At 41.1% G+C, this 19,291-nt stretch overlaps 1 protein-coding gene across 2 annotated transcripts; it reads right to left on the reverse strand.

Annotated features, from left to right (window-relative positions):
* Window positions 1-1,098: 1,098 nt before the first annotated feature.
* Window positions 1,099-17,973, reverse strand: LOC121689988 (microtubule-associated protein futsch-like). Of its 2 annotated transcripts, XM_042070256.1 has the most exons (12): window positions 17,845-17,973; window positions 13,238-13,374; window positions 12,980-13,079; window positions 12,703-12,788; window positions 11,721-11,892; window positions 11,443-11,622; window positions 11,116-11,324; window positions 10,977-11,019; window positions 10,746-10,860; window positions 10,498-10,648; window positions 7,072-10,104; window positions 1,099-7,041 (listed from the first exon to the last, which is right to left on the reverse strand). In XM_042070256.1, exons 2-12 carry the CDS (start codon window positions 13,370-13,372, stop codon window positions 3,211-3,213), a joined length of 8,055 nt encoding a protein of 2,684 aa, XP_041926190.1. In that variant the 5' UTR covers window positions 13,373-13,374; window positions 17,845-17,973; the 3' UTR covers window positions 1,099-3,210. The 2 variants fall into 2 exon arrangements, with proteins under 2 accessions (XP_041926190.1, XP_041926189.1); XM_042070255.1 differs by having other exon boundaries at window positions 1,099-10,104.
* Between the last annotated feature and the right edge of the window lie 1,318 nt (window positions 17,974-19,291).

Consider the following 19,291-nt stretch of genomic DNA (forward strand, 5'->3'; position numbering starts at 1 on the left):
GTCTGTATGTCTGTGGCGCAACTGGTTACCGTCACGACCAGCAGGTCAGGGTTGCAAATTGGATCCAAATGCAGACTCAGTGAAACTGAAGTGGACTTAAACAAGATCTTAATGCGTCTTCTTTCACACATAAACTTCTCAGAAAACTAAACTAGAACACAAACTCTTAGACCAATAAACTCTGACAATAGCATAACTGACAAGAACATGGCACGAAGCTGACAAGAGACAAAATAATCCAGCAAAGCAAAGCACACAAGATAGGGTTTAAATACACAACACTTAACAAGACTGACAAGGCACACGTGGAAAGCAAATAAAGGTTATAAGACAATGTGGTAGAAACATGGAATAAAAAAGAAGCGTTTTTTTTTTAATCTTTTTTAACATTTTTATGAAAAATGTCATGTCCAAAATAATTCATACCCTTTTTAAATAATCAGTGGAAACATATTATTTTGCATTCAAAGCTCTCAGAATGGTTCTTATAATACCTACCAAGCCTCTCCATGTCTCCACAATGATTCTAGACCACACCTTTTCAGCAGTAATCCAGGGTTTGAAGCAGGAACGATTTGCCATCACTTTTTTGAGGGATTGAGGTTTGGACTCTGGCTGGGCCCCTCTAAAATCTTGATATTGTTCTCTGTTAACCATTTCTTGCCTTGTTTGGCTGATGTTTTGGATCACTGTGTGGTTTAATGGTCCATTGCCGTCTATTGGGGTAGGTCTCTCAACTGCCTGATCTTTTCCCCCAGAATCTTAATGTAGCCCCTTGTTTGTGTTTAAGTATACTTTGAGAAGGTCACTAGGTCCCCCTTGTTGACCTATATAATCTGGGCACGCTGAAGAGATTCTGTAAAGAGGAAAATCCTTTGCTTTATATTGTTCTACTTTATAGGGTGTAATAAGAGAAGGCTATGAGCTCTTTAATTGGCAAAGGGAGGCCTTACAAAGTATTAAATACACGGGTGGCAATAATTGTATTTCTTTATTTCAGACACTGGGCATAAGATGAATGAAAAACAGTGTTTTGAACTAGGAGTTAATTTGAGGTAGTCTGTCTATACAGACAAAAGAACCAGACTAACACATTACTCAAGGAGAAAAAAAAACTTTATTAATTAGCACATATGCTCAATACAGGAAAAACAAATAATAATCAGTAGAGTCACTGCTGAGCTCCAGTGGTAGTCACAGTATGGCTAATATTCTCTCATGTCAAAATGGCACTTGGGGGTGGAGAGAGAGAGAGAGAGAGAGAGAGAGAGAGAGAGAGAGAGAGAGAGAGAGAGAGAGAGAGAGAGAGCGAGAGCGAGAGACGAAGAGAGAGAGAGCGAGAGAGAGAGACGAAGAGAGAGAGAGAGAGAAACACAATTGTGGATCTATCTGTATAGATTGGTTACACAAACTTGTTGAGAGTCTACACACTGCAATGATGACAGACTCATCAGTAATGCTCTTAATGATATGATGGTATTGATCTCGCACTATCATCAAGAAATCTCAATCATCCCCTTAACTAACTGCATTGACAAATAATCAGTCTGTAACAGTCTGTAAGCAATATCTGAGACAGACAAACATTTTAAGAAAAACTTTTCTAGAGGAAAAGAGGTAGGCAAAGTGGTAAAAAAGGTCAAGAATAACCTAAAGCATATTCTACTTCTACAAAACAGGTAGTTCAAGGAAACAATATACATCATTAATATGAACATCACAAAACAAAAATAATTGGTTGTAGTCACACACTGCTGATTTGCAACAATTAACGACAGACATGAAATACTATACATAAAAATGTGCTTGCACATCCTTTTGCAAATTAACTGAATCATAGCATTCTACCCTCAGCAAAGCTCAAAGGTTTGTATTTTATATATTTTTAACACATTATTAACCCTGTGATGTACATGTTTACATGAAGTATGGTTATTTATCAAGTACTTCACAGTTAACATGAAAACCACCAAATTCTAACAGGACTTGTTTCATTTCAATCTCAATGCCGCTGCTGAATTGTTGCATCTTTAGCTTCTGTCTTGTTCCTTTTCTCGAAATTGACAAGAAAATTAAATCAAATTAGGTGACCAAATATATTAGCTCGAAAAAGCAACCCCATTATTGCACAGATTGATTACCCTGATTAATTTCAATAACTGTTCAAAAACACTTTGCAAATATGAGTAAGGAAGCCCTCTAATGTGAATGTGAATATGAATTGCAATGTTGTGCTCATACATGATTCAATTAATCTGTACAAGGATGCTAACATTGATGACGGTTGTAATTTCACATGTTATTGTATGTATGTTTAAATATTGGATAATGAATAAGAATCGGGTACAGGACACAGGCCTAAGTTGAAAAAAAAGTGTATTTACAAAGAAATTGAGAATCTTGGTGAATTAAAATTTATTTTGAAAATGTAAATTTAACATCTACCTCAATCTGAAGGCCAACTAATGTGAGTTATTCTAAACAGAATCTTTAGGTGTAAAAACTGATAAAGCAAGTGACCTACAGATTAGGAGTGAAGCGAAGCAGACATATTTTAGCAAATATGAAATTATGATGATAATAATAATAACAATAGTAACAACCTTTTTTTTCATATTTTGAATGCTAATGAAATTTGATGACAAAAATAATTGCTTCATTTGGATATTTCTTGACACCCAGACAGTGCTTTGGGGACACAAAATAATTTCACTTTTTACAGGATTACAACTGATACATTCAGTTTTATGTTGCATTAATTTACAAAATACAAAAAAGGTCAAATCAGTTGAGAAGAACACAACTGCACATTATTTAATTATTTTTTTCATATTGTAGAAAATGTTATATAAAATGATTTTATTTCAATGTGTTAATTTGTCATGTTAAAAAAATTATATCAATGTGTCATTTGTAATCCATCAAAAAAAGTCTAAAAAGCCAAGTAAAAACTGCCAGGTATTTTTGGCTCCGTCTTATTCTCCTGGACACCATTTATCTAGTTTCTGCTACATTACTGAAAAATCTTGTAACTTGATACAAAAATATAATCCCAAAACAGACATCAACTCCTTTGTATCAGCATTACCATAGAGCATTTGTTTGTTTGTTTTTATCTTCACATCTAATTCTAGTACAATAATGTGGTCCCATAAACTTGAGTGCCCTTCTAGTTCCAGAAAGGATTTTTTGCACTCTATTTTTTGCGCTCTATTTTTTGCGCGAGGACCGTCGCAAAGGTGTAACATCAACCTTAGTCCTCTTCTTTCCCTGAGCAGTCCTATCCCTTATATTCTTGTTGGTTGGCGTCTCGGCTACCTCCTGATCACTCTCGTCTTTCTGCATGGCTCTTTTGCGGCCGGGTGTTTGGATAACTGACCTCCCTCTCAAAACCAGCACATCCTCCTCCTCTGAGCTTTCTTCTCTCTCTAGTGCTTCCTCACCTGCCTCCTGATCATTCTGCTCTTTCTGAATTAATTTTATGCGGTGTTTGGGTGTTTCGATAATTGACTTTCCTCTCAAAACCAGCACATCCTCCTCCTCCTCCTTTGTGTTGTCATTTCTCTCTGGTGCTTTATCACCTGAGTGATCTTCCTCCTCGGGTTCTAAGGCTAAACTGATATTCACTTCATCGCTCTCAGTATTTTCTAATGTGTTAGCCTCAACTTGTTGTTTCTCTCCCTCATCTTCCTCAATCTTATTCTCCACCTCTGTTGAAGCATTAATGCTTTCCTCTTTCCCCATGCTAGCCTCTGCATCCATTTTTTCCTCTTCTGCTGGGGTTTCCTCATCCCCTATTTCTTCTTTTTTGTCTTCCTGCTGGACTTCTGCAGCTGGAGTTGCTTCTGTTTCCTCTTGATCCTCAGGAGTTTCATTAAATCCTGAGGGAGTGGACTCAACTACTATTATTTTACTCCTCAGACGCGTTGTTACCACAACTGGAGGAAGTTCCTCTTCGTCCACTTTTTCTTCATCCACATCGCCCACCTCTTCTTTGTCTGCAGTGCTTTGTTCTTGTTCAAGCTTCTCATTGTTATCTGCAGGTTCCTCTGTTTGGTCTGTCTCTTTTGTGGAATCACTGATTGTCTCAGGGGTTTCCTCTTCTACTTCCTGAGATACAGGTTCCTCTGGTGTGGCCTCGTTTGCATCTTTAGTCATGTCCACATCATTGTCCTCCTCTGCCTCTTCGTCCTCTGGTTCTTCCTCCTCTTGTTTTCGAACACGTTTTGACTGTCTTCGCCCTGATGACTTAGCTGCTCTTCGTCTCTTCTTTGGCCTTCCTCTTGGCTTCTTGCTTAGAGTTGGTGTGTCATCTGGATCTGAACTAATCGGTGCCAATTCACTCCGTCCTTCAGGGTCTGAGATCTCAACCTCATCCACTGCAACATCCTTGTCTTCTTCAGTCTGGCCCTCCCTACCTTCAACCGGTGCTGCTGCCTGCTCAACTGCTGGCATTTCTTGTTCCTCCAGATCAACATCATCTGCTTTAGTCTCTGTGTTTTCAATCTCTGATGTCATCTCAATATTTGTCATTTCTAAGTCTGATGGAGGACAACCTTCTTTAAGGTCCACCAAAACGACTGTGGCTTTTTGCAATTTGAGGGTCTCAGACTCCTCTGGAGAACTTTCCTCAACAGAAGCGTCTTCCTCATGTGCTGAGATGACTTCCTTATCCACTGCGTCTTCCAGGGGTTCAGCGGCATCTGTGTTTTCAGTGTTTTTCTCCTCATCCACCACTTGATCTTCTTCCATTGTATCCTGTTTTTCAGCACCATCCTCATCCAGTCCTTCTTGACCTGAGCTGGTGACATCCTCCGCAATCTGATCCAATGCAGCTGAGGCATCCACAACAGTTTCTACTTGTTTTTCATTTAACAATTTTTCCTCTTTCATCACCTCATCTGCTGCCTGTTGACTATTGTCCTCTTTATCAGCGTCTTCCTCTGCCTCAGTTGTTGGCTGGCTGTCTGATTGGGCCACCTTTCTCGTGCTCCGTCTGGTGGATTTGCGTTTGGGTGTGGCCTTCACTGCTTTGGTTTTGCCTCTGAGGACTCTCTGAGATGTCTGTGGAGCTTCATCATCTGAGGTCTCCTCAGCGGTCCGTTTCTCCTCCTCCATCTGCTCTTCTGCTGGTTCTTCCACAACTTTCTTACTGACTCTTTGGGATTTTCGTCTGGGAGGTTCTGTGCTTGCAACAGCTCTTCTTCTCAGGACTCTTGTCTTCATGCCTGGGCTTTCTTCTGCTTCATCTGCTCCCATATCATGATCTGATGACTCCTGTGTGGTTGTTCCCACTTCATCCTGAAAGACCTGAGAATCTGTTGCTTTTACATTTTCATCTTGTTTATCCTCCTTTGCGTCCTTGTCCTCTTCGGTCTGTGGTATCTGTTCTTCACCAGTTTCAACTTCATCAGTTCCTGGTGTCTCTGTATCTTGTGTCACTAAATCTGGTTGAGGTAAAACTTTAGACACATCCACTAAGACAACAGTAGCTTTCTGTAGTTGTACCTCCTCTGTATACTCTTTCTGATTGTTCCCAGCTGAGGGTTGATCTGTAGTGACCTCATCTATAGTCATTTTCATTTCCTCAGCCACTGCTAGGTCTTTATCTGGTATGTCATTAAGTTGTTCAGTGCTCTGACTGTCCTCTCCCATTTTCTCCTCTTCTACTTTGCTCTCTTTTTCCATGTCATCCTGCTCTGTCCCCTCAGGAACAGTGTCTGTGGCACCTTCTTCAATTTGCTGTTCAGTAACTAAGGAGTCATCATTTTCTGGGGCCACATCTTCAACAGGGGCCACATCAACTGTTTCTTCTTCTTTTGGTGCCTCATCTGCTACAACCCCTGCATCATTTTCATCTGATGAGATTTCCAAAGCCATCCCTTCGGCCTCTTGCTCAGCAAAATCTTCCTGAGGAGACTCCTCCTCATTCGCAGGTTCCTCCTCTTCTCCTTTGTCTTGTTCATTTATTTCTGTATTATCTGTTGTTTCAGGAATGTCCTCACTTTGATCCTTTGATGGTAGGGGTTCCTCTTCTGTTTCTTTTGATTGTTGAATTTCATCATGCTCCTCCTCAGGTTCCTCATCTGTTTGGGACACCTTTCTCATGCTCCGTCTGGTGGATTTGCGTTTGGGTGTGGCCTTCACTGCTTTTGTTCTGCCTCTGAGGACTCTCTGAGATGTCTCAGGAGCTTCATCATCTGAGGTCTCCTCAGCGGTCTGTTTCTCCTCTTCCATCTGCTCTTCCACAACTTTCTTACTGACTTTTTGGGATTTGCGTCTGGGAGGTTCTGTGCTGGCAACCATTCTCCTTCTCAGGACTCGTGCCTCCATGGCTGGGCTTTCCTCTGCTTCATCTGTTCCCTTATCATGATCTGATGACTCTTGAGTTTCCGTTTCATCCTGAGAGACCTTGGAATCTGTTGCATCTGCATCTTCACCCTGTTTGTCTGTTTGTGGTACCGTGATATCCATGTCTTCAGTTGTGTCCTTGTCCTCTTCAGTCTGTGGTGTCTCACCTTCATCAGCTTCAACTTTCTCCTCAACTCCTGATGCTGTGTCTGCACTTTCTACCTCTAATTCAGGTTCAGGTGATGCCTTATTTACATCAACCAAGACAACAGTGGCTTTTTGCAGTTTCACCTCTTCAATCACTTCTGTCTGCTTGTCCGCAACTGAGGGTTCCTCTGTTATGACTGCATCTTCATCAGGTTTCAATTCAGGACTTGCCTCATCTTTTGGTGTCTCCTCGTCCCCTGCAACAACTGGGGGAATTTCTGAAGCGGTCTCCTCAGCTTCCTGTTCTACACACTCCTCTGTTTCTTTTGCCTCCTCTGTGGTTTTTTGCTTGTCTTCCTCCTGTGTTTCTGCAAGTTCTATCTCTTTGTCATCCACAGAATCACCCTCAATTGCCTTATCAGTTTCCATCTCTGTATCAACAGTCTCATCTTCTTTTGAATGTTGACTTTCTTCTTTGTCTTCAGTAGATTCATCTGCTGCCTCCTGGCTCTCCGCCTCTGCCATATCAACTGGAGTGTTTTCCTCTGCAACTTCCTGGGCAACTGAGGGTTCAATATCCACTTCTACAGTGTTCTTTTCCTCAACCAGGGTTTCCAATTCAGACTCAATCTCAGCATTTTCATCTGCTTTTGCTTGTTGACTATAGTCCTCTTTATCAGCTTCTTCCTCTGCCTCAGTTGTTGGCTGGCTGTCTGATTGGGCCACCTTTCTCGTGCTCCGTCTGGTGGATTTGCGTTTGGGTGTGGCCTTCACTGCTTTTGTTCTGCCTCTGAGGACTCTCTGAGATGTTTGTGGAGCTTCATCATCTGATGTCTCCTCTGCCGTTTCTTTCCCCTCCTCCATCTGCTCATCCACTGGTTCAGCTTTCTCATCTGATGGAGCTACTATGATCTTCTCCACAGCCTTCTTTCTGCCTCTTTGTGATTTGCGTTTGGGAGTCTCTGTGCTTACAGCTCTGCCTCTCAGGACTCTCTTCTTCGTGGTTGGGCTTTTCTCTGCTTCATCTGCTCCCATATCATGATCTGATGACTCTTGTGTGGTTGTTCCTACTTCATCCTGAGAAACCTCTGCATCTGCAGTATCTACATCTTCATCCTGTTTTTCAGTCTGCTCTGTCACTTCTGTCTCCTCATTTGTGTCTTTGCCCTCTTCCATCTGTGGTGTCTTATCTTCTTCTGTGTCACCTTTATCATCAGCTTCTGATGTTGTTACATTAGCTTTTTCTTCATCTTTTGGTGTCTCATCTTTATCTATACTTTCTGTTTGTTTTTCATTTGGAGAAACTTCTAAATCCATCTCTTCTTGCTCTGCATCGTCCTTGGACTCTGTTGTTTCCTCATTTTCAGTTTTATCATGGTCTTCTGTACTCTCTTGCATTTCTGTTTTTTCCCCATCAATTTCTGCTGATGCATCTTCTGCAACAATCTTTTCAGGGTCCAACTCTTTCTCAAGTTGGATTTCTTCTTTGTCTTCAGCAGATTCATCTGCTGTTGCCTGACTCTCCGCCTCTGCCTCATCAGCTGGAGTGTTTTCTTCTGCACCTTCCTGGGCACCTGAGGGTTTGATATCCACTTCTACAGTGTCCTTTTCCTCAACCAGGGTTGCTGATTCAGACTCGATCTCAGCATTTTCATCTGCTTTTGCTTGTTGACTATTGTCATCTTTATTACCTTCTTCCTCTGCCTCAGTTGTGGGCTGGCTGTCTGTTTGAGCCGCTTTTCTGGTACTCCGTCTGGTGGATTTGCGTTTGGGTGTGGCCTTCACTGCTTTTGTTCTGCCTCTGAGGACTCTCTGAGATGTTTGTAGAGCTTCATCATCAGAGGTCTCCTCTGCAGTTTCTTTCCCCTCCTCCATCTGCTCATCCACTGGTTCAGCTTTCTTATCTGATGAAGCTGCTGTACTCTCCTCCACAGCCTTCTTTCTGCCTCTTTGTGATTTGCGTTTGGGAGTCTCTGTGCTGACTACAGCTCTCCCTCTCAGGACTCTCTTCTCTGTGGTTGGGCTTTCCTCTGCTTCATCTGCTCCCATATCATGATCCGACGACTCTTGTGTGGTTGTTCCTACTTCATCCTGAGAGACCTCTGCATCTGCAGTGTCTACATCTTCATCCTGTTTTTCAATTTGTTCCATCACATTTTCTGTCTCCTCATTTGCATGTTCTTCCTCAGTCTGTGGTGCCTTCTCTTCTCCCGTTTCACCTTTCTCATCAGCTACAGATGTTGTTAAATCAGTATTTTCCTCATCTTTTGGTACCTCATCTTCCTCAACAATTTCTCTTGGTTTTTCATTTGGAGGAACTTCTAATTCCATCTCCTCTTGCTCTGCATCCTCCTTGGCCTCTGCTGTTTCCTCATTTTCAACATTATCATGGTCGTCTGAAGTCTCTTGCATTTCTGTTGATGTTGCATCTTCCTCAACAATCTTTTCAGGTTCCAACTCTTTCTCAAGTTGGATTTCTTCTTTGTCTTCAGCAGATTCATCTGCTGTTGCCTGGCTCTCCGCCTCTGCCATATCAACTGGAGTGTTTTCCTCTGCAACTTCCTGGGCATCTGAGGGTTCAATATCCACTTCTACAGTCTTCTTTTCCTCAACCAGGGTTGCTAATTCAGACTCAATCTCGGCATTTTCATCTGCTTTTGCTTGTTGACATTCGTCCTCTTTATCAGCTTCTTCCTCTGCCTCAGTTGTTGGCTGGCTGTCTGTTTGGGCCGCCTTTCTGGTACTCCGTCTGGTGGATTTGCGTTTGGGTGTGGCCTTCACTGCTTTTGTGCTGCCTCTGAGGACTCTCTGAGATGTTTGTGGAGCTTCATCATCTGATGTCTCCTCTGCAGTTTCTTTCCCCTCCTCCATCTGCTCATCCACTGGTTCAGCTTTCTCATCTGATGGAGCTGCTGTACTCTCCTCCACAGCTTTCTTTCTTCCTCTTTGTGATTTGCGTTTGGGAGTTTCTGTGCTTACCACAACTCTCCTTCTCAGTGCTCGCTTCTCGATGGTTGTGCTTTCCTCTGTATTGTCTTCAGCATCTCCATCTGACTGTGCGTCATCTTGTGTTTTTTGTGGAGCTGTCTCTACCCCACTCTCTATTGTCTCATTACTGACCTGAGTGTGTGTGTCTGTTTGGAGAATGCTCTCTGATTCTGCTACAGACCCCAGCACTTCCTCTGTTGTGTGCTTCTCAGCCTGTGCACTTTCAAAAGTTTCAGATTTTTTGTCAGAAATTACGTCCTCCTCATCATCTACCTCTGATGTCATTTTGACATCTTCAACCACTGTTAACTGGGACACATCGCTCACATCAGCTGTAAGAGTGCTAATTACCTGTGAGCTTTCCTCTCCCTCATCTTCCCTTTGCACCTCCTCAATAGGTGATTTACGGGAACTATACTCTTCCTCGTGTGCATCTTCCTCCTGGTCATTCAATCCTGTAGGTGTCGCTTCCTCACTAACAGCAATTTCCAAAGCAGGTTTTACAGTGTCTACAGTAGAGACCTGTTCTGAGTCCCTCAGTTGTTCTGTGGTTTCCATCGGAGTGTCAATGTCCTCATGTCCATCTTTATCAATCACTGTGGCGGTTACATCTAATGCCTGTGAAAACATTGGCAAAACCATAGATAAAGCAATTGACACTTTGATTGTTTGTGTAAATAAGATTTACACAAATAAAATCCGGTCCCTTGATTTTTTTTTTTTTTTTTTTGACAGCATTGCACTGCATATCCTTTTCCTTTTGCAATGTATAGCTTGCACAATACACTTACATGCCCTAGTGTTTCTAGGGCAAAAACACTTCCTGTAGATTTACAGCTCTAAAAACCTTATCTAGAGTTTATGCTGCTAATCATGTCTAAGCTAATGATAAAGGATACTTCATGTATATAAGCAAGTGGCTCCAGATGTTAAATCTCCAAAGTGTATGTCATACAATGTGTTTACATGGTGTAAAAAGGAGAACTGAAAGGATCGAAATAATTTTTGTACCTGTGTCAGCTCATTGACATCAGACTCATCCAGATCAAGTTTTTTCTCAATCACTGTGGACATCACATCTCCTGCCTCCATATCTTCCTTCTGTTCCTCATTCACTGTCTCCTCCACAGGTGTTTCATTACCAGCTTCAATTTTTTCCACCCTATGCACATAATAAAATGATGAAAAGATACTCATTGCTTTGTTTTGATGAGGAAATGGCTAATAACAGTCCCTATTGTGGGGTAATTATGGCATACCTTTTGACTTTCTCTGCGAGGCTCTCATCCACCACCTCACTGTTCTCCTCTCTCAGCCTCTTGCGCCTCAGCTGGCTGCTCTTGCTGCGTGAAATCACAGGCGTGTCTTCAACCTCTGGAAAATTTCAAATGAATTCATGGAGGTGTTGTTAAATCTTCATGAAATCACACCAAACATTTGTGAAATTTTTAAATGCACCAAAGATTTGACTCGAAGACTTGAAAATGTACCTTTGATTATGTGAACGTGTGTGTCCATCTGCACAACTTTTTCCTATGAGCAACACAGACATTGGATATAGTAAGACCACACACAATTCCTTAAAGTGAAGGCTTTTATGAAAAAGATGTGAAAATTAGAAAAACCTACCACAACTTCTACGGTGTACTCAACAGTCTCCTGCACCTTGGTCAGCACGTCCACCATGGACACATCAAGGCCGACAGACTCCCGGCACTTAATGCCCATATCCAGAATCTTACTGGCAATCTGGGTCCTTTGGAAGGGGCCTCCGACACCCTCAACTTCCCACAACAGACCCGTGTCTGCTGGATAAGTGCTAAGATATTTGCCACAAACTGGAAAAGGAAATATGAATACGTAAGACAAAATGGAGTTTTTAATGTTTTAAGACATTTAAATATTTATTATTTAAATTATTCATAGCACATTCCCAACATTGTAATGTATCTTTACCTTTATACATGGTGGCTGAAAGAGGGTATTTCAAACCTAAACAATCATTCTTAAAAGAGTCCACAAAGTCTTCCAGTATCTGAAGTCCATGTCCATTACTACGATGACATTTTCGGACAAACATAGAATCCAAGACAGGAAGCTGATAACGTTGTGTCAGGAAGCTGCTACATAAACTGCCTATGGAATAAACATATGGAAGAGAATGATCCCAAATGCACAGGACTGTAAGTACAGTATCCGAGGACATTTTAAACATGAAAGAGATAATGAAATACCCTCTGGCTTCACTGAGTAAAAACCGATGGCTTCTCCATTCTTCCAAATGATTTTGGCAAAGTCATTTTCACTGTGACAGAGAAACGGCACTTCATCTTTGCTCATCTCCTTTGCTCTATAGACAATACGGTTGAGAACATAGAGGACCACTCTCTCCCCGACACTTCCCACCTAAAAGTCGAATGGCAGACAAATAAAATACAAAAAATATATATATTTCCAGATAACATATTTGCAAGAGAGCTGGAAACAATTTGCAATGTTGCTGTGTCACTGTGGAATTTGGAGATATATTTCATTAATATATTTGCCTATGAATTCACCACAGTCTTACAGTGAAGAGGGTAAGAAGGGTACTTTCTATCATGTTATTATCTGACTATATTGTTTCTTAATTGACATTCTCAGAATATCCCAGACCTGAAAATCCAAAGCGAGTAAGAAAAAATAAGAAAGTAAGAATAGGTTAATCAGAAATCATCTTTATGTAAATTAGCAGGTTAACAATGCAATGAACTAAACTTATGAGTTGAAAAGTTCATAGGTTAAACGTTAATTGAGTATTTTTTTTTCACTCTTGAATGATAAACAGAGGTCAAGTCAGAGAAGGGAAATGTTTCAACATTTCAACATTGTTTATAGAGATTGCCTTGCTACTTCCCACCAACAATCCAAACTTATTCTGATTCTTAATAATTAATTTGAATAAATACACAAACACATTTTATTGCAGGTACTATGAAATTAAATTATCAGTAGTCTAAGTAGCCAAGGACTACCTATATTATATACCTACTATTATATAAATCATCAAGTCTTCATCATGATGGCTCTCAAAACGTACCCAGTGACCATATACTGCAGGCAACAATATAATAATTATAATTCTGGCAAGCAAATAAAATTACACAATGTATTGCTGGAATGCAAACTATCTGTGGCAGTAAATGATTTAAAGCAGCCCCAAAACTTGCTGAGTACCTTAAGAATCCCTTCCCGCGAAGAATCTGATGTTTTAAGGACATCCTCCACGGGCCACCACTGTCCCTGCAGGTACAGGCCAACAGCTGGGAGCACAACAGGAGGAGAGAGAGGATAAGATGGGGTGAACAGGAGAATGCACATGTACTCTAAGCATCCTATGTCAACATCTGATGCAGTCAAGAGTGTCTTGGGTGCAACACATAGTAGTTGGATTACCACACTTTGTTGTAACAATGAAATCACAATATTTTTCATTTCATTCATCATGTTTTACCTGTGAATGGATCTTCAAGTGTAAACAGGGCAAGGATCTTGTGTTTGACATCTGTCCCATGGAGAGGAACGAAGCTTACATTGCAGAGGCCTATTTCAACCTACCCAATTAAAAAATGAATGAACAGGGTTTAAAATAACTTCTTGTGGTAATTGTACGTAAATTAGTTGTTTGTTTGTTGGTTTCACCACATGTTAATGCCGCATTCCTTCTGAACTCTAATAACTGACTATCACGTGCACTTCAGTAAGTATGTACCTTTTTGGAATTGGACAAGTTGAGGTATTCAGGTGGCTCAGAGTTCCGGTAGAGCAGTTTTGCCATATAGTCTTTGGAACTCTGCTCCAGGGATTCATAGTCCACTGTGGTGAGGATATCCACAGGGAACGCCATCCCTACAAACAAGAACAGAAAACAAAATGTCTGTCACACATTTCCCAACAAGACATCTCATAGCAAATACCTTTAATCTAAAAATAAATCCAGGATGCACGGAACAGGGTCACTGGCAGTTCTGACACTAAACCAACGCAGGAGTAGGTGGGTTTCCTCTTGATGCCACATGAATCTCTTTTTCAACTGTTTCTTGACTAGACAGGATTGATAGACTTGCTTGAGTTGATAAAGTTAAAGGGATTATAAAGTCACATCCTAATCAGTGTTTGAGAGGGGTAGACTGCATTGATTTCTTAAATGAATTATAGTAGTACAACAAATACAAATGAATGACAATGAATGGCAAAGGAAGAATTATAAAGACAGAATAACACAAACACAAACTACAGCAACCGAGGGGCAGTCTCCAGTGGGCTGTTTGGCTTGGAGAGTATCATTACCCCTTGTCGTCTAATGATTTAAAGATATGCCGCATATGGGCTATAACAGTGCCATGTGTTTATGTGCTTCAGCTAAGGGTCAGAAAATGTCATGCCAGCACTTGCTCCACAGATCACAGACTGAATCCATATAAACAGAACTGCGAAGGAAGTGTTTGTGCCTACATACAACAATTTTATACCACCTGAGTGTTGCTGTTTGAAACGCTCACCACCTCAAGTGAAGTAGGTGTGATATACTAGATGCTTTTACGGCCTGCTATCATGACATGAGCATACTGAGTGAAGGCAGAGCTTATCAGGAAAACAATAAGGGAGATGAACCGCATAGAGCCCCATCTGGTGCCCAGCCCAGCGTTTTGGGGTTTCTACTGGAGGAGTGCCAACGCAACCACAGTCTCAGCAAAAACCGCAGAAACTTCATAAGTGTCTCCCCCATGCACAATAATTCTCACTTGTGTGTTTCTCACGGCTCAGACACAGGACAGTTCCAGCCTGACATGTGTGCCTCCATAGGGAGGATTTCCTTATTTTGCGGCCATAGAGCTTCTCTGCCAGCTATTTCAAATGTGCTCATCCCTAATGTCTATAACGATCAATATTTTCTTCCTAATGTCTATGAACTATAATGATCTATCATTTCTATAATTCGAAGCTCAGACTGTTTTTGCTTTCTTCTTAATCAACTCATTACACATTTGTTTAATAATTCATGGGGAGAACACACATACAAATTCTCAGAACACTTTATCTGACTCAAAAGACTCATCTGACTCAAAACATAATGGGTGAACACAACTACAAGCTTACCAATGAGTGAATCTTTAATGTTTGAGGAAGACTATGTAAGGCAAACGGATTCACAGTAACATGTCACATGTATTGAATGCTTATTGATCTTGTCACATACTTCCATTTAAGCAAAGCACATAAAGAGATAGAATTCACCATAGACACCAAATCACAAAATGCCTTCAACTGACCTCTCACTCTTGTGTTCTATATGCAAATGAAATATAATGCAAAACCAGTGAAGAAATATTTCCAAAACACTTTAGTGGGTCACCAACTGCATTAAAAGCCAGCAGATAACCATACATATCATACATGAATAGTCTTAAGAGCCAGGAACCCACCCTTTGCCCCACCCCCTGCAATGTATACAGACTGGCATTCTTTCAAGTCACTCAGCACAACTGCTTGCTATACGTTACAAGAGTCACAGCCCCTATAAGGCAGCACAGGAAGTATAGGGTTAAAGCATTCCTGCCCAGAGAATGTATAGACCTGGGAGGGGCCATATATAAATTACTCTGACAGCCAGAGTCTCTGAGCACACCACACAAACAAACATGGCTTTTGTTCCTAGGGTTAGATCCAAGTAGCCTAATGCTGCGACAAGAACCTAAGTTTATATTCCTGAGACCAGTGGTAGTGTTTGGGGGGAAATATAAACATTACGTTCTCGCAGAAATTCATACAATGGAGAGAGTCCAGTAACAGGGTGAGAGAGGTCCAATAAAGTGAATTCATGGCTTGGTCAAGTTAACCTTCTAAAAAACTCCAACGCGTTTCGGCTACATGCCTTCTTCTGGGAGAGTTAACTTGGAGTTATTTTAGAAGGTTAACTTGACTAAGCCATGATAATAAAGGCTCTTTAACTTTTTCAATAGAGAGTGCCTTGATTCTTGGCATTTAGTTTCTCATCCAAAGAGCACCTCTGAAGTGCTCCTTTACCCCCATTCTTTGTTGAAAGTGAATTCATACTTCAGTCATGCACGCTCTGAAGAGGCATTGAGTCAAACATGGTCGTGTGTCCTGACACCGGTGGTTTGCGTTTTTATGAGCCAGATCATAACTTAAACAATTAGCACTTTTTCCGTCAATGCTTCTGCTGTCAGAGGGAGGAACCACTCAAGCAGAAAGGCTACTTTGTGTTTGAGTGGAGGAAGAGAGAGAAGGGGGAGTGTATGGTTGTTTGTGTGTGTTCATCTAGCACTCGCTGAAAACCAGCTGAACACCACTCCTCTCTCTCTGCACCCCCCCTCAGGGCATGGCGGGCTGAATACCAGAGCGCTGTGCACAATTACGCAGCAAATACATGGACACCGTACTGGGTAAACCAGGATTCTCAACTAACACTGGGCGGGAGACTCTAGTTCGCCTCATTTTCACAAATTATGAAAAACCTCTGACTACTACCTAGCCTACTAGATAATGCAACTTGAATAAGTGCGTACGTAGCCTATAGTGGGGAAGACTTTAAATCCTCAGTAGACATTGTGGTATGGATTATTTATTTATTTATTTTTTGCTGATTATGCACTTCGAGGATTGTTATGAACTCCATGAAGTTTGCGCAGCAATCAGCAGCAAGCAACTTATTGCACTTCTTTTTCCTGCAAGGATTTTAGGCGCAACAACTGCCGCAATAAGGTAGATAGCTAACTAAACTTAATTAAAAATGTAAACACAACACTTAACACATGGATTCTCTAATTTTAATTAGCACTCAACATGCTGCGCCATAAGAGTACACAATGTTCCATAGCACTTTGGGACCAAGAACTTCATGAAGTTTACACCGTAATTAATAAAGTTGCATTTAATAATCTTCATTCTTTTCATTTTTGCAAAACATAGCGACTCGCCTACAAAAGGAATAAGAGCGTCGATTAATTAAGCGTCCTCATTGTCAAGAACATAGTCCACATGCATTCTTTTAACGTCTACTACAATGCCCAAATGCACTGCTCGCACAAAGTACACAATGTTCAACACCAAATAAATCTCTATGGCAATAAAGTTCGAGCTGCAACGTTTCACAGAGTCATCCTTGACAGCAGCACAATCCACTGACAACAAAATAAGGATTCAGAAAGACTTATCGCTAGAATAATTTAAGTAAACGCATGTATATGACTTTGCGTGGCCATGCGTGTGGTTAAACATGTTCAGAGGAAGAACGATTCACATTGGCATATCACGGGTACCTGTGACAAACCCCCAAGTTAAGACCGAACTGCGTGACTGACAGCGTTTGGTCGAGCCTATTCACACGGTTTTTAGCGCTACAATCTCTGCAAAAACAGGACATTTTCTCTTCATTGCATTCTAAGCCCTCTTAGATAAAACTGCTTCCACACAGACATCAGCACAGCACATCGCTTAGCCTACTCGTAATGTCCAAAATTAAACAATACACTCAACATTTGACTTCAGATCAGAAAAACAGAATGGAATGTTTAAATGGCTCTAGGCTTGGACAAAACCAGGGCAATCCCTCTGAGTGGAGTGAGGCAGCCATTCTCTGAACAAAGGTGGGAGTGATCCCTCCACAACGCCACGCTGCAAGAGGGAATCCAGTCAGCGACAACTACAGACACCAATCAAAACATTAAAATGCCATAGACGCACTACACATTAGAATTTTATTTCCAGCATGCATCAGCATATAGACAAGCTACGACCTACATTCATGTGAACATAAAAGTTTCAGATCGATAGCCCATTGCAGTTTGCAACACCCTGAAATCATTGTTGTACTTGCTACTTTGTTTTCTTTAGTGGACAATGCCACCCAGTCGTTTCCTTAAGCACAAAATAATTTTTTATACATTACCGGTATACACAAAATTGGAAAGGTATGTAGGGCTTGCTACCTCTATGTAGAGGTAAAGGGCTAGGGTCCTAATAAATTAATTGGCAGATATTTCCGGATAATAGCACACTCCAGTCTCGAGTAACATATACAAAAAGTACAAATATAATAGTCTGTTTTTATTCACAGCAATGCCGTTCACACTGTCACGTCTTCCTCTTTTATATTTAGAAGCAGTAAACCCGGTGAACTTCAGAGCATGGAGCGAATGGATTAGTAAACAAACTCTAATCCCATATATTGGTGATGCAGATCTCTCTCTTGCAGCGCGCCATTACGCTGTTCTCATTCGACGAACGCAAGTTTACAAAAATTATATGCATAGACTTGTGCCCAAAATCAATGTCTGAAAGAGTTTTTGTACATACCTTTTTGCCGCTGAAGTCAATAACTCTGCCCAAGTTCACAATCGTTCAAAATGTCTGTATTTTGAATTCCACTGTTAAGGTAGTATTGCGTACCGTCGCTCTCACTACAAGCTGTGACGCACGCCCCCGTGGTGCAGCAGTGGCCAACTGAACAGCGCGCGCAAAGACATTGCATAATATTCATCATAGGCCTATCCACATTTACGATTTCACATTAAATATTGTGCCAAAATATTTACCAGATATATTCTTGATCATATTAATATTTAAACTGAAAACTGCGTGGTGTAACCTTATCCTTCATGGATTTTAGTTATTTGGTTTAAACCTTTGTTTGAATTCTTGGTATGGGGCTTTCTCTGCTGTCAACGGGAGCGGGAACATTTCTATGCGTGGTAGTTAATGGGGAGGATACTAGATCATATCTAACACACTATCCATATGTGTCTGCACTTATACGCTCTGACAAAAGCAAGTGTTATGAGAACAGACCATATCCTACTTCAAAGAGGAGCATTACAATTGTATCAAATAATTGTATCAAAATTGATAATAGAGGGAAGATAAACTTTTAACATCTATAGGTGGGCATTGAGTGTACAGTTGCAGGTGCAACTGTGCAACCACAGATAGCCTACAGTTTTTTTAGCCACTGGTATTGTGAAGAATTGTTGTGGTATTGAAAATAAAGAGTATAGGCTACTCCACATTTTAACATGGACGTGGATTTCCCTCTCTCAGATGGGACTTTAAAATACAGTGTAGAGTCTCTTATAGATTGCTTATATTTTTACACTGACTTCTGATTAAGTTCTCTTTACAGAGAAGACCAAAGGAAATAGTTGCAGCCTGCACAAACTTTCACATGTGTCAGGGTAATGAGAGGGCATGTCATATGAGGATTGATGCCTTATTGCTTTCTGGATCACCTAGCAGACCAACCAGAGTCAGTGACCAGACTGGGAATAGTTTTATGGTGTTTTAAGCCCCCAACGTCATCTTCCAGGCAGCGTTGCATGGAAGGCACTAGGGTTAGGCAAGAGTTAGAGTTAGGTGCCTTGAAGTCGACGGTGAGGGCTTAAAACACCATCGAACCTGGGAATATCCAACATTTCAAAGTAACAAAAAATACTGTATAGGAGTCCTGAGGTGTAACTGGAGTATTGGGGTGTGTTCATATTGAGTGAGTATTGGGGTGTGTTCATATTGAAGGAGAACAATAACAACACAACTGAGAATCTGGTACCAATGAGTGCTGCATGAGTTTATTTGTTATTTGTAGACTTTGTATTTTACATGTCAAAGAAAGAAAAAGAAAAAGTTATGGGGGGGAGGGCACAGGTCCAAGAGCCTCAGGTATAGGGTGTATAAAGATGAACCTTTAGGTATAGAGTGTATAAAGATGAGCCTGAGGTATAGAGTGTATAAAATGAGTTTAGCTGTGAAT

This window comes from Alosa sapidissima, chromosome 18 (genome assembly GCF_018492685.1).
Source record: "Alosa sapidissima isolate fAloSap1 chromosome 18, fAloSap1.pri, whole genome shotgun sequence".
Lineage (NCBI taxonomy): Eukaryota > Metazoa > Chordata > Actinopteri > Clupeiformes > Clupeidae > Alosa > Alosa sapidissima.

Coding starts and splice junctions, on each gene's coding strand:
- LOC121689988 (XM_042070255.1), bottom strand. CDS start 13,372: ATGGCGTTCCCTGTGGATATCCTCACCACAGTGGACTATGAATCCCTG. Junction 11,020..11,115: donor AGTACACCGTAGAAGTTGTG/GTAGGTTTTTCT, acceptor TGTTGCTCATAG/GAAAAAGTTGTGCAGATGGA. Junction 10,105..10,497: donor ATGTCAATGAGCTGACACAG/GTACAAAAATTA, acceptor ATGTTTTCACAG/GCATTAGATGTAACCGCCAC.